The sequence below is a fragment of the Myodes glareolus genome, chromosome 10 (genome assembly GCF_982192425.1).
Source record: "Myodes glareolus chromosome 10, mMyoGla1.1, whole genome shotgun sequence".
NCBI classification, from domain to species: Eukaryota; Metazoa; Chordata; class Mammalia; order Rodentia; family Cricetidae; genus Myodes; species Myodes glareolus.
This window is the reverse complement of record NC_142035.1, coordinates 51,912,378-51,931,190: the sequence shown is the minus strand read 5'-3', so window position 1 is coordinate 51,931,190 and position 18,813 is coordinate 51,912,378. Positions and strand designations below refer to the sequence as shown.

The window sequence follows — 18,813 nt, the reverse complement described above, 5'->3', positions numbered from 1 at the left end:
CCACTTCATTATCATGTATCATGTGACAGCTAAAATGCATCCAACCCACTTATCTAGCTTTCTCCTTCAAAATTATCATATAATGAAAATATTCAAAACTTTATAAGTATGCCGACAGAACTAAAGTGAATAGAAAATACTGTGCAAAGAAGCTGATTGTAATAGCACGTGCCTACAATTCCATTCTTGGGAAGTAGAGGCAAGGCAGATAAGGATTTAGAAATCAGTCTAAGCTTAGGTTTCATGAGATTGTCTCAAAAATACCACTAAGATTTAAAATGTAGTGAGGAGGAACTGTGAATAAAGAACAGTGTCAGGACGGGACCACTAAACTTATGGACCACCTCCTTTAAAGGTTTATGTGGATGCTAAACTCAGCTTCTGACTCCCACACATTAATAAGATGTTACTGGATATTTAGGCACCTATGAATCCCGACGATCATGTTTTATATCAACCTTTGAAGCAAGAAAATCATACAACTATTTTCATACTTTAAGGCAAATAGAAAGTAAATATAGAATCATCACTTCTCAATTTGCATATATTCATCAATTAAATTATGAGTTTACAGCATCTACTCAGTAGATCATCATTTTAGTAACAATGCATCTGAGTCTCCCTTTATATTCAGGGCAGTATACAATATGCCTGACACCAATGACACAGTTAACTTTGGATCATATGAGTGATGACTCAGAGAGCATGTCAGTTATTATATTTCTGTATCTTTAGGAACAAATCTTGTTTCCTGTATTTGTTATTTGACCATTTCTAAAATGTAAGTTCTTTAGGGAATAGAGGAGTTAAAGCACTTTAAGAAACTCATGGTGTAGCTACATCACTGTTCTTGAGGTGATGAGTAGCTATGGGAGATTTATGAAAGCAACAGAAATAAAAACTACTTTTCAGGCAAGAAATACATCTTTTTGTTTTTTTTGTCATGTGTTCCATTCATTCATTAGATGTCATTAGAATTTATTTAATACTCTATATATGTACATCATATATAGCCTTTTAACTTCTAGATTCCAAGTTTTTTGAAAGGAACGATTGTGTTCTAAGAAACTTTGGGTCCTTAAAGAAAAGTTAAGCTCAGTAATAACTCCATAGAAAATGAACAGGGAAAAGCCCTTATTTAAAAAACTGTTAAACATTTTAGTTAACAAAAATGCATGCTAATTTGAACCTTTTCATGTTTCTCTTTGAAGCCTAACAATTTCAGGTATCTGAGGTAATCATATAATGATAATAGTTTCAGGTATCTGACAGTTTCAAGTGTATGATAATCATACTAATGACAATCTCTGCTAACCTATTTTTACTGAAAAGTTCAGTTCTATTTAGAAAAAATGATCACAAAAGTGAAATTACATTTAGTTGTGCGGACATTTAAAAGTGTCACTTACGGATAACAGTTCTTTTATTCTGTTTGATGTTTCTTTAAACCTCTGTAAATCCATACTATCTCTGTGTCCTTAACAGGGGAAAAGGAAAAAAGGTTACAATGAAACTTTTTCTTCCCTATTAGATGAAGTAAACTCTTAGAAACAAATGATTTATATTGACTTTTTAAAGTAGTTTTCAGGCTCTGTAAACTTTCCTTTAGCTCTTTTTTAAAATTATTTTAGATTTATTTATTATGTATACAATATTCTGCCTGCATGTATGCCTGCAGGCCAGAAGAGGGCACCAGACCCCATTACAGATGGTTGTGAGCCACCATGTGGTTGCTGGGAATTGAACTCAGGACCTTTGGAAGAGCAGGCAATGCTCTTAACGGCTGAGCCATCTCTCCAGCCCCTCCTTTAGCTCTTTTTATAGGTCACACTGAAAATACCTACCAGAAAGATGTCCAACAGCAAACAAAAAAGGCCTCCAATTGAGAACCCCGCAAACAATCTAAGTCAACCTTAGCATTAGAAGGGGACATTTTACTCTTACTAATGAAGTACAAAATAGACTGAGTCAGGCTTAGTGGCAAACATCTGTATCCCAGCACAAGGAGGATAAAGGAAGGAGCAACAAGATACTCAACCAAGTTTAAGGGAAACTTAGACTTGGTAAGATTGGGATAGATTTAATGTAGGAAATATTATTTAATTAACCATATAAACTTATAATAAATACCAGTAATCTGATACCTAGATAACATGCCAGGTTGGCCTTAATATGGATATTCTACATGGTATTATTAACAGATTTTCCAAATAATAATAATAACAGTGTCCATGACTAGGTAAATTCGTAGGTTGGGAAAAGCTAGAAAAACAGTTAAAGAGTAGAATAAAAAGGCAATGGACAAAGTCAGACAAGAAAGGCAAAAGGCCTCAGGTAGACCTTGTAATAGTATGAATATTACTCTAAGAGAACAGTAAAAACCTCCTTAAATACTTTAATACTCTATCAGAAGACAATTAGAACACTATATTCTTCCATATCACAGAGCTCAGCTAGCCCTATAACATCTTCTCTCTTCAGTTGTTTATTCTCCTCTATATGGCATGCTGTTAACATTTAAATATGCTTATGTCTGTATTACCATTTAAACATTTAACACATTTAAGCTTTCAGGTAATTGTCCAACTCTTCACATTTACACTTTATTTTACTACAGTCTAGCCCTCCGTCCCTTTCCTGATCAAGTAATTTTCACAAATGTTATTAACATGATTACTGTCAAAAGAGCATTTTTCCCCATTACTTTACTTATGCTATCACTATTATGTAAAAGACTTTTCTTTTGCAACAATCTTTTCTGGTGCAACAGTGGAATGAATGCTGTAGAATGAACTACTTTCTAATGGATCTCAGCCTTGCTCCATAAGAGATCCATGCCTGACATTGTAAACCCATGTCTGTTACTTTGCTAACTGTTCTAAATGTCTGTTTGCACCCAGAGACCTGGGAGGCTCTCAACCATGGTCAGAGAAGCTTCTTTTAGCAGTGGGCGGCAGCCCATAATTGTTGAAGGAGTTGAGAATAAATGACTGTGAGTGCTAACCCTTAAACGAGATATTATTAACCCAGTAGCCAATGCTCAGGGAAGTGTGTGGGAAAGGAGGTGGAAAGAATTTAAAAGATAGCTCCTTCGTGCTGGTTCTTTAGTGCACAAAATAGCTGATAAAAGTGAGAGATGGGGTTAGAGAGATGGCTCAGCAATTAAGAACACTTGTTAGTCTTGAAGATATCCAGGTTCAGTTCCCAACACCCACATAGCTTACAACCATCCATAACTCCACTTTCAAAAGAACTGATATCCTCTTCTGACCACTGTGGGCAACAGGCATACCCATGGTACACAGACATTTGCAGGCAAAAACTCATACACATAAAATAAAGAAAAAGCTTAAGAAAAATCATCTATCTAGAAATATTCTCATCTTTAGATATGGAATTGAGTAGACCATAAATATAGACATGTATTTGATTGGTAGGGTAACAAAAGTTGCTTTTAGGTGAACCATTTATTTTTCTGTTTTTATTAAAGTTTTTAATATGATTATAATGCCTACTGTATAAAGTAATGAATCTATGTGCTGTCCCTCTAATCTTAACGTAATTACTTGTAGTATATAGTCACTTTCAACACTGTCTTGGTTGTATATGAAAGTACACATTGGTCCTATTCATATTGGTGTCATAACCTCCCTTATACCTTTTTACTTTTACCCTAGTACCTACCACTCACAAATCACTCAGACCCTTCTAACAATTGACAAATCCAACTGAATATGTATTAAATTCAAAAGACAGTTCCCAAATAAGTATGTAATTAATGGCAACCTGTCTTACAGTAAATTTTTATTAATTAGCTAATTACTTTTCTAAGGTAGTGTTTCTGACATCAAAAGCAACACTAATATGCAGCAATAGTTTGCCAAACTTACCCACGAATGCGCCAAATTCTATGTTATCTCCTTCTGCAGCTTTATAGAAAACAGGTTCTGGATCTTTGGTTGCAGATTCCAAGTGGCTTTTGCAACTTGGCTGAGATGGAGTACTCACAGAAAATTTGGTTGGTGGGGATGATATATGTGGTGAACTATTAGGTGAACTGCCTAATTTTTGATTTTTATTAAATATTTTTAAGATTTCTACCCCATGTCGCCTCTGTCTTAATTCTGGGGGAGAAACAGCACTTGGGAATAAGGCACCACAGGAGGAACCAGCCTCTGGAATGTTGAATTCTTTTCTCTGGGGTATCACAGGCAAATCCTGACCAAATATGTTATACTGGGGGTCTTTTTCATCTTTCATAAAAATGTTACAAAGAAAAGGATTATTACTCTCACGATCACCTTGAGGAAGAGAGGAACTCAGTGTATTCACAACACTATGCTTCTTCCACATAGGTCTTACAGGAACGTCATCAATAAGATTCTGGGTTAAGTGTTTGGAAATACTCAATTCTCGAGTGATCTCATTGTGAACTTTGCTAGCCTCTGAAGCTTTCTGGGCTGTAAGTGTTTTTAATGTATCTACTGTCAGGGCTGAGAGATCTTGCAGATGGCCAATTTGAGAATCTAAAGACTGTAATGATCTTTTTATGTAGTTGACACGATCTCCAACTTCTTTAATCTGAATGCACATCTGCTCCACTCTGTAGGGGGACAAAAGGGCATTTCAGATGTTAAAAATAATGTAGATGGGACAGGGAGATGGCTCATTAAAGACCGAAGTTTGAGCTCTGTAATCTGGTCAGGAGAAAACGTTGTCGTCTTCACTGAAGCCATGGCAAACGTGCCCTCCACATGTCATGTATACACAGGAACAGTACTTTTTTTTTTTCCTGAGACAGGGTTTCTCTGTGTAGTCCTGACTGTCTTAGAACTTACTCTGTAGACCAGGCTGGCTTCAAACTCACAGAGATCTGCTATCTGAGTTCACTCCTTCAAATGCATATAAAACTATATACAAAGGACTACCATCGGTGTCATACACAAATACCACATGCTTCTAATATGAAACAAAAACATTGTAAAAAAAGCCTTAAAATAGTTATGAAAATATTACTTTTATCTTCTTGAATAGTTAAGAATACCAACTCTTCTCTCCTTGTAACTACAGTCAAAAAACAAGAGCGCTGAGGACCAGACTAAGAGGTATAAGCATTTCCTGGTAAGTGTGGGCATGAGCTTGACCCCTAGCATCACTAAAGAATAAAGTAAGGGGCTAGACAGGTGGCTCAGTGGTTAAAGAGCACTTGTTGGTCTTCCAGAGGACTTAGGATTTGAATCCCACCACCCTCACAGTGGCTCATAACTATCTGGAACCCCAGTTCCAGGAGATCAATGGCTTCTTTTGACCTCCACATGAACACACACACACACACACACTTGTATATAAAACACTCATGTACATAAAATAAAAGCTTGTAACAAGAGATCTACTGTGTTACATGTAATAAAATATAAAGAACTGACCTGATTTCCCAATGTGTGTAATACAAAGTTTTTTACCTGATAAACTACACTGAACAGAGAACATATATCAACTAACAGGATCCATTTTAACATACAGCCAGTAATAATTAAAAAGCCTACCTACCTGTCAAAAGTGACACGGATTCTCTCTTCACTCCCAGAATGGAATTTATCATCCTTTTCATCAAAATACATTTCAACACACTGCTCTTCAAAGTCATGGAGTTTCTTTTGATCTTCTTCTGTTAAAAAAAGTTCTAAGGAAAAGACCAGAAAAAAATTAGAACACAATGAACACTACCCACCAGGTTTTCAGATTTCAGCTTGTGTCTTTCTCTTTCTACTTATTCATTTTTTTTTGTTTATTTGATAGACAATTATTTATTTAACAGATAGGGTCTCTTTACGTAGTCCTGGAACTCACACACATCCCCTTGCCTCTGCCTCCCAAATGCTGAGATTAAAGGCATGCAAACCATGTCCAAGTTTTAGGTATTTTGTCTCCTTTTACTTCCTTCTTTCATACTATGTCTTTCCTATTTCTTGCTTAGTTCTCTGATCATGTATCATGTAGGAGAAATTTAAGAAATAATTTTATGAGAAAGAAAACCACAAAAAATTTAAATATAACTGACTTGTTGATTTACCGCAGGTTGTATAAAGATGCATTAATTTGGGAGAATGGGTTTCAAGAACAGGTAAAATGAAATAAGTTACTATTTTTAATAAGAACAACAAAAAACCCTGAGGGACCATTCCCCAAAGAAGTTAAATATCAAATTGATTTTTATGATCATATTGTTTTGCTAGTGTTTAAATGATCAACAGTTTGTTCTAAGGCCAAATATGAGTTACAATGGCCCAGAAACAGAGATTTAGATTACCCAAATTCCATGTTAAAACATGGAAGCAGTTTTATGAAATTTTCATAGTAATAGAACAGAAAAAGTCATAAATCAAGACATTTTTGAAATAGACAGAAAAGACATCTCAGCTATGATCTAAATTGATCTGAAGACACTTAACCTTTTGACTGGTAGAAAGTTAGAGTGTTGCTAAAGTTAACATATTTTAAAATTTGTTTGTTTTTCCCTCAAGATAGGGTTTCTCTGTGTAACAGACCTGGCTACTGGAACTTTCTCCAAAGATCAGGATATTCTCAAACTCACAGAGATCTGTTTGTTTCTGCCTCCCTAGTGCTGGGATTAATGGTATGTGCCACCAAACCCAGCTGAAAAAAACCGTTCTGTTCTCTGTATCTGATATAACATTTATATGTGACATAGAAGAAGACTATTATACTTGAAATAAAAATAATCAATAATACTATTTGGGCTGGGCGGTGGTGGCACACGCCTTTAATCTCAGCACTCAGGAAGCAGGGGCAGGTGGATCTCTGTGAATTCAAAGGTAGTCTCGTCTAAAGTTCCAAAACAACCTCCAAAATACACAGAGAAACCCTATCTCAAAGAAGAAGAAGAAGAAAAAAATACTATTTGGCCTAATAAAGAGAAAGTAGCAGATGAGGAAAGTAGGTGCCCTTACCAACCAAAATATCTCCAAACCATGTCATCACACTCTACCCAGACTCAGGTGTTTTCCTGCTGTGTCTAGTTATTTGCACTTTATGAAACACTTGTAGTAATTTACTTTTAATTCTAGTTGTTTTCTGGCCAGTTTGATTTCATAGCTATCACTTTATGTGCTCACTCTAGTTCTTAAAAAGATTGGTCTTTAATATCCAAATTATCATAGTTCTGTTCTTATTTGCAGACACTCAAACTGTACCTAAAATTGCTTTATATTGAGACAAATTTAGAATTTTCACAATAACTAATCTAATAGGTTATCTCTAAAATCAATATTTAGCATTCAAGTATAATATTGAGAAGCAAAAAAAACATTTGCCTTAATTTATTTTACTTACTTGGTCCATCAGAAGTCTTATCTTTCTTTCTTCTTTTACATACACAGCAAAACAGAGAAACTATATGGCTGAGAATGATAAGTGGAGGAGGCAAAACTGGTTTCTCATGATAAGCCATAATAAAATGATAACGCTGATACTTCCATACAATATTGGAAATTGCCTTCACTTGTAAATATACATTACTAGAATAATGAACAAAAATAAAGCAATTATATTCTAAAAAATTTAAATATCAAATATTTCACCTTAATTCTATACTACATACTTGAGTACACTTTCATTCAAAAAATGTAAATGAAAAACTATATGTAACATAAAGGTTGATATTGTTGAGGACCTTAATAATGACCTTAGAAAAATGGGAAGGAAAGGAATGGCTTGAGGCTTTTACAGAACTATATGTAATGGATAAAACAGTCTTTAACCCTAGCATTTGGGAGAGAGAAGCAGACAGATAACTGTGAGTTTGAGGCCAGCCTGGTTTACATAGCTAGGGACACAGCCTTATTTTGATTTAAAGTCAAACAGCCCTAGAAGTACATATCCTCAACAGTTCTGAACATTGAGAAAAGAAAAAAAATTTTTCAAAAAAATGTTTAGCAGTAAAAAAATGATAATCTAGTGGAGCAGTTTAATATGCTGGCATGAAATATGGTCTAGATCATGTAGAATGACATAGTCATTAAAAACTGCTGAAACATAAAACTGTTAGGTGAGGTGATGCAGAGGGGGGTGGATCTACAGGCAGGGCAACCTGGTCTACAAAGATAGTTCTAGGACAGCCAGAACTGTCTCAAAAAATATGTGCACATTTACACACACACACACACAGAGTAAGATTATTTTGAGAACCACAATTTATATATTCCCAAAAATGTTATATGAATGTAACCTAAATATTAAGTGTAATTCCTGTTAAGTTCTGTGTTTTTCTGCAATTCTCTAGCAACCCAAGAAAAATATGAGATAAAGATAAAAAAATTTTGAAACATTTTTTTCCCTATGTGTGTTATGTGCAGGTGTATGTGCACAGGTCTCCTCACCATGTAGGTCCTGGGGACTTGTTAATAAGCACCTTTATCAACTCATCTCACCAGTCTTTTGACCCATTCTTTAAAAATAAGGTAGAGATTGGGGCTGGAGAGATGGTTTCAGAGGTTAAGAGCACTGGATGCTCTTATAGCAGTCTTGAATTCAATTCCCAGCAACCACATGGTGGTTCACAAGCATCTATAATGAGATCTGGTTCCTTCTTGTGGAATATAAAAAAACATGCAGGCAGAACTGTATACATAATAAATAAATCTTTTTAAAAAATGGGGAGGGGTTAGAGAGACAACTAAGCCATTAACTACACTGGCTGTCCTTTCACAGAGTTTGTTTTCCAAGGTCCACATGGAAGCTTACAACAGTTTGTTAACTGCGTGAATGTGGTGTAGACACGCATGCAGGCAAAAGCATACCTAAACACAGAAAATAAAAAATAAAATTTAAACTAGAGAATGCTCAACAAACACACCCAACATCTACCTCCACCCTCCACATCATATACATCCTTATGCACATATGCATGTGAAGGAGTACAGATATAAAATACAAATACACACACGGATTTTATGTTGAAAATAATAAAACCTAACATTTAGAATTCCTCTGATTTGAAAAATCAGGTCTTATTTTTCCAAAATATTTTAATACTTTAAGTCTCAATAAAATTTAGATTTTAAAACTCAGTATCTCATTCAAAATGAGAACTGTGTATCAAATAAATAATGTAAATAAATTCTTACTTGAAAAATGCGATAAGAAGATTAACCATAATGATATACTGTACAAAGAGGTAGACTGCCTGAAGAAATGGAGTCAGCCATGTGCCAGGACCACAGATTTCCTTGACAGAGGAATCATTTGCACACACTTTGGGAAGAGAGAAAAGAATTTTAAACATAATAGTTCAGTGTTCCAGGTTCTTTGTCTCAACAGAAAATTTGAGCATATGCAAATCTGCTTAGGAGTTTAAAAGATACGGATCTTTGACAGATCGCCACTGGAGCCTGCTTTACAAGGACTCCAACACTGAGGGCTCTGCCATACTACTGCACGGTATATAAGCAAGGGTTAGTACATGGTCATCTATCTGAAGACAGGTTAGATAAAACCCCAGATACAGTGAAATACAGCATTTATATAATAAAAAACTGAACTTAAATAGAATATGACAGATTCACAGTAAACTATATAAAGTTATAGACTTCATTATGTCTCCAAAGAGTACTAAAATGCATTTTAAATATAAAATTACTAGATTTGGGGTCTGGAGAGATAGCTAAACGATTAAAAGTGAGGATCCAAGTTCAGTACAACACCTATGTTGGGTGACTCAGAACCACCTCTAACTGCAGCTTCAGATAGATCCCATGTTTCTGGCTTTCACAGGCACCTGCACTTAGGTGCACATACCCACACACAGACAAACAAATATAAACATAATCAAAAATAAATATATGTATTTTAAAATTTTGTTTTGTTTTCCGAAGCAGGGTTTCTCTAGGGCTGTCCTGGAACTCACTCTGTAAGCCAGGCTGGCCTCAAACTCATAAAGATCCACCTGCCCCTGCCTCCCGAGTGCTGGTATTAAAGGCGTGTGTCACCACTGCATGGCTTATAATTATATCTTTTAAAATGACTAGATTTGAATTCCTTGTTTCTATTATCCATACATGAAATACTTTTGAAGCTAGGACAAGCTAGGTAGGGCATAGTTTTAATATCCACCACAATTACAAGGAATAGCACAAGATTTATTTGGATAGAGAAGGGATGAAAACCATTATGAATGAGAACAATTCTACATAATTATAGTACACTTACAGCTAGTATTTAGTCACTATTTTAAAATGTATACATCACTGAAGTTGTGATTATTACTATGTAGACGAGGCTTGCCTTAAAAATCAGACATCCTCCTCCTGTCTCTACATCCCAAGTGTTGGGACTAAAGTTCTATGACATTTTGCCCAGGATGTATATGTTTTATAATATCCATACAAAAAGACACTTAGAAAAATTGCAGGCAACAAAACCCTGAAAAATGACACTGAATGAGAAGTCATTGAATAAAAATTGACAGGTATATAAAACATCACTATTTTAGCTACTAGGGTTGTGTATGAGAGATCCAAGTGTGGGGCAAGGAAGAGGGAGAGAGAGTACACAGTGTACTCTACAGCTCAGATGCAGAGGTCAGTACACTCCTGAAAGTTGCTGCCAATCAGTCAAACTAAAAATTTACCTCACAGAAATGGGCAACAGACATAATGTTTTTTAACTAAGATTGAGTTGAACAGAAAGAGCTACTTCATTTATCAGTTTATTCAGGTTTTCAAAATTTTGATATAAACTTGAAAAAAAATCACTTATTGCCTTAAAAGGTTGCCATCATGTAAGCTTTTCAGTTTTCACATAGGACCATTACTTCTGTCAGTGACCTCCCTGGCTTTGTCTAGGCTAATAATGGTACACTCTTCCATTACCTGAGAGGTATCTTTCCAACCAATAAGATTGGGGCAGACTTTTATTACATATTTTGTTTTTTTTCTAGTGTTAATGCATTGTGCAGGACATTTAAGTTTGACTGGAAAGCATACAATATATTTAGAATGTAATTCTAACTTTACAAGATAATCAAAGGATGATTTTGTAAACATTAAATTCTTACCATCGATTTCATATGCATACACTTCACCAAAAATCATCCAGTATGGATGAAAAACTATATCTTTAGCAAGAGACCAAGATGGTTCTTCATGAGGATAAAGTATTGCCTTTCTGGGAACACCAAAACTAAGTAATACAAGAGCCATTATCACTACAATGTAGAACATATTGGCGACCTGTTTTAAAAAAGGGGGGGAGGGGATACTGTTAAGACACAAGAGAATTTAAGTCCTGTAACAAATTTTCATCCTAAAAGGTGTTTCTAATGTTGTACTAGATAGTAGAATATTTGAGCATCCATTTATTGCTGATAATAGCATTCAGAAAAATGTTATCACTACATAATTCATAAACCTTATGAAGGAGATTATATTTAAAAATGATTAGTGAAGCTAAGCAAATCACAGGAGTCTTTGACTCTATAATAAACTATCAGTAGTTCAAAATATAGCCTATCCAATAAACATATCAAAAACTATAGTTACACGGGCAAATTTGGAGACTTAATTTCAGTAAATGCAACTCTTAAAGCTTGTTAACTAACAATGGAAGTGCAGACTTTCTTCCACTTTGCCTCATATATCTGTATTTTGCTCACGTCACAGAACCTGGGACTAGAGACATATACCACAATGCAAATCTTCAATATAAAGAAACGTAAAGACCCTTTTGAGTACAGCACAGATAAGAGGTCAATAACATGGAAGATAAAGTTTAAAGGGAAAGAATTGAGATGCAACCTTTGGAAGAAGCAAGATAAAAGCTAACAGGATTATTATTATTTCTTATAGCTCAATATGATCTCGAAATTAAAGAAAAATTACAGGAGCAAAAAAATAGAAAAGGAGGAAGGGATAGGGATGTAAAGATGAGAGTGAAGTGAGGGAGAGAAAGAGGAGAAGAAAGAAGGGAAGGAGAAAAGGTTAGTGTCAATGAGACACTTATCACAGGGAATAAGATGAAGGGTAACAGAAACAACCAATGTCATCTTCTGTCCACCACATATGTATATAAACACCCTCAGACACACACACATACATCACACACTCCACATAAACACACACATTGATGACTATCCTTAAGGAATGCAGATTAAGAGTATGAGGCAAACAAACCTAACTAACAGATATTTGTGGGTTCAGGTAAAGCTATATTAAAATATTTTTATAATTTTAAAGAAACAATTTATGCATTTCAGGAGACACTTCAACTTACCATTTTTCCAATCATCATTACATAAGGTCCTGCCTGTTGATTTACGGCTAGAAAATCTAGCAAACGCACATACCAAAATATTATATTAAGACAGTAAATTAATCTTCCAGCCACAAAAACATGATTATCATATGCATTCATAAAGTTCCATTTTGCTCCAAATCTTAGTCCAAATCCAATGAAGAAAGAAATTATGGCAATTGTGTCACTGACATTGAAGTAGTCACTAAACCACACTTTGATCTTCTGACTGATTTTCCCAGCTTCAGACATAAAGACCTAAAGATTTAACAAGAAAAAAAGGTAAATCAAGTCCTTTAATTAAAACATATATAGGATCCAACTGTACCACCACAGAAGAATTTTAGCTATATTTTAGTTTCAAAGTATCTGAGATCTTGTATCTGAAGATGTATTTAATAATAAAATAAAAAATTAACAGATAAAAGATTCCTCATGGGGGCAGGCATGGTGGCTAAACTATTTAATCCCAGAACATAGAAGGCAGAGACAGTCAGAACTATATAGTGAGGGCCTGTCACAAAACCTAAAACCACACAAACAGAAACAGACTTCTTTTAAATTACTTGCTCAGCAAATTGATGTAAGTAGGAAGCTGGAATGAGAAATGCTTTTGAAATGTTTTATTTCAAATCAAAATAGTATTTGCCTATACTGGCAATACATTTCAAAACTGCCTTATTTGCAGAAAGTAAATAATCCAATGATTGTAAATATCTAACTTATTAAAAAATCTACTACCCAAGTAATTAAAAGCATTACCTTTTGAGTAATATATTCAAAGATACAATATCAAAGTGTTTCCCAATAGTAATGCCTGCTTTTGCTTTCCCACGAAAGGCAGATACAATTAGTGCCATTCTCATAAATACATGCAAAAAATGCTATGAATTCCTTACCATTAAACAAACTAATTTCAGCCATGTTGACAACAGATTTCAAAAACACATGGACTGCCATCATTAGGTATTTTAATAAGCTCCTGCAGGAGCAAATACAAGGGAAATACTATGCCTAACTACTTTTACAAAATTATTCACAAGTATACAGCAACTAGTTTAAACAGAAAATACTCAGGCATGCACATAGTACATATTCATACGCGCAAACAAAACACAACACAAAAGAGTCTTTTGGGCTGGAGAGATGGCTCAGTGAAGAACACTGGTTGCTCTTCCAAAGGACCTAGGTTTGATTGTCAGCACCTACATGGCAGCTCATAACTCATCTAGGAGATCTGATGCCCTTTTCTGGCTTCAGCTGGCACCAGACACACACATGGATTCACACACAAGCACCATTAAAACATTCATAAACATAAAATGAAATAAATACCTGGGTGGTGGCGGCACATGACTTTAATCCCAGCACTTGGGAGACAAAGGAAGGCAGAACTCTGAGTTGGAGACCAGCCTGGTTTAGAGAGAGTTCCAGGACAGGCTCCAAACTTACACAGAGAAACCCAGTCTCAAAAAACAAAAACAAAACTAAATAAACTAAATGTTTATTTTATTTTCGAAACAGGATTTCGAGGAGCCCAGAGAGGTCCTCATATTCACTGTATAGCAGAAGATGATCCTTGACTCCTAAACCATTGAGCCTGCCTCCCAATGCTGAGATTATAGATGTATACTCCTATCCCCAGTCCTAAGATTTTTTTCCCCCTCATTAAACTTGTTTTAATGGATCTCAAAATTCTTTGACAGATTTTTGGTCAAGTTGTTTCCAATAAAAAGTAATGATTTTGAAAACTAATAACTTAAAACTGCCACACACAAAAAAATGGTCCACAAAACATTCTCTTTTCCTTCTGAAGGTTTTACGATGCATTGTTATCATTAACCAGTCTTTTACTATTAAACTTAAATGGCCAATTGAGACAAACAGTTCTGAGACCGTTCTTCCACCACTGATTAAGACTGGGGTGGCAGGTGTTAGGGATAATATTCATTTAGCCTTCTGAGCTTTCTGGGCAGACTTGGTGACCTTGCCAGCTCCAGCAGCCTTCTTGTCCACAGCTTTGATGACACCCACAGCAACTGTCTGCCTCATGTCACGAACAGCAAAACTTTTTTTCCCCCTTCTCAAAATTATGGTGTTAGAAAATTGCCAATTTTAAGAGACACGAATAAATCCCACTGGTGATGGCGGCAATGCAGGGCACTCCAGGGGTTATACAGCCTAAGTGCTAAATGGAAACCTACCTTTAATTTACCTGACTACCACCATGCATATTCATTACTTCTGAAGAGTGTCTGAGATCATGTGAAACTTGAGGAAGATAAAAATAAAATCTGTTTTGATTTTGAGAAAAATTATTATATTTGTTAATTGTTGCAAAGTGAACATAAGTTACTAATAACCATTTTGTTTAGTTTTCCTGAGAAAGGGTTTCTTTGTGTAGCCCTGGCTGTCCTGGAACTAGCCTATCCATCTGCCAGACTAGCCTAGATCCATCTGCCTCTGCCTTCAGAGTGCTGGGATTAAAGGTGTGTGTCAACAATGTCCTGCTTAACCATTTTAAGATCATGGTTTTCAGAATGGCAAAATAAACAAGCTCTAGACTTTCACGTATCACTGAAATTACAAGAACATACCCATAACCACAACAAAATTAAAGAATTTCGCATGCATCATGCATACATACATACATAGAGTTACTGGAAAGAAAAACTAGACATACCTCACGGACTTTCTCAATAGCATAGGTAAAAATATAAGCGATAACAATCCATTCTTGAACTGAAGGTAACTGTTCCATTTGTACAAGAACTACAAATGTATAAAGCATCAGAAATCCTAAGTATGCCAACTAATAAAAAAAGAAATAAAAGTTATATGAATAAAATTAATTACAAAACAAAACATTATGGACATATTTCTGTATACACAAAATCTAATTTGAGCTATGGAAAACTAGGGAAATGTAAAGACAAATATTCATGTGGCAACATTGGCTGGCTGTTTTAAGCAGCCACTAAAATGAATGCAAATGTTAGCAATCCTCATTACTTCCACTAGTGGGACAGAATTAGGGGATCAGATCATAGAGGTTTGCACTATCTGCATCTAGAAGGGACAAGAAATTTTCATAAAAAGAAATGTAATGAATTAATCTCAGGGTAATAAAGCATGAGTATGAGTGAAAAAGCAATGAACTATAAAATATTCGTCATAACACAAGACCATTTGTCAACTGTGGCAACTGTCTAGCACTGATAAAAGTGAACAAACACCATTACTTTGGTGGCACACGTCACCATGGACGAGCATCAGAAACTTCTAAGTGCAGCACTTGTGAAGCAGAGGCACGAGGATCAGGAGTTCAAGGCCAGCCTTGCTTACATATCCAGTTCAAGATAAAGCTCTGTTTCAAATAAACCAAAATTATCTTCTCAGACAAATATGTTCTTCCCTAAAAGATGCCCCCAACCAGACATCCAACTAGATGTTCTAACTAGAGAACCAACAATGAGTAAAAACTACATTTCAACATATAGATACACACTTTTATAAATTTATGCTTTTGTCACTAAATTTTCCCCACAGATTAAGAGAAGGGCCAATGCAGAACAATGGATCACATGACTATAGCAATGGTCATTGTAAATAAAGTCTGGATTAGTCTCTTCCTTCCATTTTAAAGCAGCAGACTTATTTATGAACATTTCTGAATGCTATCAGAACCATAAAACACAAATTACAAATTTATCCTTTTCAGTTGACCTTGTAGCATTATTTTTGTTTATTATGATTGTGTTTGATGCTTATGGTGTGTGTGTGTGTATGGAGGGGGGGAGAGCGCACATGTGGAAGTTAGAAGGCAACAGTGTAGATCTGGTTCTCTCCTACCTTTACAGTCATGTTGCCAGCTGTCAGCATTACTTTAGATTTTCCCTATCTCCATCAAGCACTGGGGGTTGAATGTAGGATCCCACACATGCTAAGCATATACCCCTACTAATTAATGGGCTATATTCACAACTTTAATATTAATATAAATTTATATTTGTTACCTTCTGTTTGTTTGCCTTTTGAAGACTGTACTGAAATTCTCTATGTAGAGCAGGCTGGCCTTGAATTCCCAGGGATCCACCTGCTGGGATTAAAGGCATGTGCCACCACAACTGGCTTATATTTGTTACCTTTTAGAAAGGCATATGCTTATAACATTATTTAATAAAATTTTAGTTCTAATCAGAAGTAAAATTTGTTAGTGCTTATTATTCTAGACATCAGTAGCTTAGATGAAGTATGCCAAATGTAATGCTCTTTCAATAAGGAATGCATTTTCAATGATCTAAATTATATGAACATTAACATGAATTCCAGATTAAAAATTCTCTAAGAAGCATCTTTTGTGGTGCATGCCTTTAATTGCAGCACTTGGGAGACAGGCGGATATATCTGAGTTCGAGGCCAGACCTGGTCTAAAGAATGAGTTCCAAGACAGTCAGAGCTACACAAAGAAAACCTATCTCAGAAACCAAACCAAAAAAAAAAAAAATCACACACACACACACACACACACACACACACACACACACACACACAAACCACCAAACCAAACCATGAACATAACAACTCAGAAACATACCGTGTTAAACCAGAACTTTACAATTGGTGCATGATAAAAGGCATAAAACTTTCGTGTGATTGGAAGCTTTTTTGATTTAATATGCATCTCCATTTCATTCTTTCCTTCACTGCCGTCCAAAATCCTTACTTCTTTAAATACTTCCTAAAATTAAAAATATATATATTTGGCTTCTATTTACTCATAACAAACACATATCTGCTCTGAGGTCCTCCATCCTTACCATGGGTATCTCTTCTGTTATGTTGTGAAAATTGTTTTCACTGTCCTCCATAGTCATCTGATGAGCATCTTGAGATTGTGGGATATGGGACATTTCAGCCTTGGTTTTATACTCTAGCATTAATATAGCAGGTGGAACTAAAATGCTTAATATGACCTAGAATTTTGAGACAAAAAAGTTTCCATTTTAAAACCTTTGAGAATAAAACAGTAAGTTACACATGAATTATCTTTTGAGTGCTGCCAATTTTACCCCAAAACTGTAGAAAAAATTAAAAATTCATTTTTCTTTATATACTGTATCATCTAAGTACTATGGTAGTGTCAGCATAGGTTGAATAATCGATACAGAACTGTCCTTTAAACAAAATCATAATTTGTTAAAAAATACTTTTATTTAGAGGAAACTTAAACATTATGAAGGTGCTGTTGTTATTTTACCTGAGACCTCTCCTATAGCATGAAGACTCATTATTCAGTCATAAAGCAAAGTTTATTTCTAAAACTTTACATATCACTCTTATACAATCTTCTGCCTTCTAGTTTTTTACTGTATTAAAAGATGTATGAGAAAATAAAAAGGAAGTTTAAAGTAGTATTTCTCATAAAGACAAAACTGAAAGGACTAACCATTTTGCCCAAATTCTTATCCTCAGATCCTGTATACATTGATATGCTGCACTAATCTATGTTATACTCTAGACACATGGATACATGTATTCAAAATACCTGAATACATGAAGTTTGCAGATGACAGGTCTGGAATTCTACAAATTAATAATCACTCATTTCCTCAAGTTCTAATTGCTGTCTATTATACTAGAAAATAATTTTACTATATGTATAGGCTAATTTGTATATAGTATGTATCTCATTATATACTTTAAATCGAAATCTAATTTTTAAAATACCTTATACCAGGAATTTTTTCTCATATTGAGCCGTCCCATCCACATATCAGATAACAACATCTGTGTACAGGTGTGAGCTACAAAAGGTCTGAGTCTTGATGAAACTGCTAACTTAAGGCAGGTTGAATTACTCCAGTTTTTCAGTTCATAAGTGAGTAATTTCATAGCCATGGTTTCATCTTGCCTGAAGGATTGTTCCAGTAATTCAACTGCTAGTTGGCCAAAATCACTACAGAACAAAACAAAATAAAGAACAACAACAAAAAACACTGAAGTATACTCAGGTAAAGAAACTGTAAGGTTGTTTTGTTTTTGCTGAGGATCAAACATGTTAGAAGCCGGGCAGTGGTGGCACACACCTTTAAATCCAGCACTTGGGAGGCAGAACTCTGTGAGTTTGAGGCCAGACTGGTCTATAAAAGCTAGTTCCAGGACAGGGTGCAAAGCTACAGAGAAACCCTGTCCAAACAAACAAACAAACAAACAGTACATCAGAAACTCTACTACCAGCTGGGCACTGGTGGCACAAGCCTTAAGCCCAGCATCTGAGATTTAGGGGTCGGCAGATCTCTGTGAATTCAAGGCCAACCTGATCTATAGAGTGAGTTCCGGGACAGGTTCCAAAACTACACAGAGAAACCTTGTCTCAAAAAACAACAACAACAAAAAAAAAAAAAAAAAAAGAAAGAAAGAAAGAAAGAAAGAAAAGAAACCAAAAACAACAACAACAAAAAATTCCACTACCCTCTCCAAAAGAATAAATAAAATATAATT

General features: G+C 35.2%; 1 protein-coding gene across 1 annotated transcript in view; it reads right to left on the bottom strand.

The window, feature by feature from the left end:
- Positions 1–425: 425 nt before the first annotated feature.
- Positions 426–18,813, bottom strand: part of Trpm7 (transient receptor potential cation channel subfamily M member 7) — a 40,073-nt gene continuing 21,685 nt past the window's right edge. The window contains exons 14-22 of the mRNA XM_087910872.1: positions 18,040–18,268; positions 16,907–17,050; positions 14,993–15,121; positions 12,289–12,567; positions 11,075–11,249; positions 5,551–5,683; positions 3,891–4,603; positions 1,410–1,477; positions 426–458 (exon numbers count right to left, since the gene is read on the bottom strand). Of these exons, the coding sequence (XP_087766998.1) occupies positions 426–458; positions 1,410–1,477; positions 3,891–4,603; positions 5,551–5,683; positions 11,075–11,249; positions 12,289–12,567; positions 14,993–15,121; positions 16,907–17,050; positions 18,040–18,268 (1,903 nt within the window). The remainder of the gene's footprint in view (positions 459–1,409; positions 1,478–3,890; positions 4,604–5,550; positions 5,684–11,074; positions 11,250–12,288; positions 12,568–14,992; positions 15,122–16,906; positions 17,051–18,039; positions 18,269–18,813) is intronic.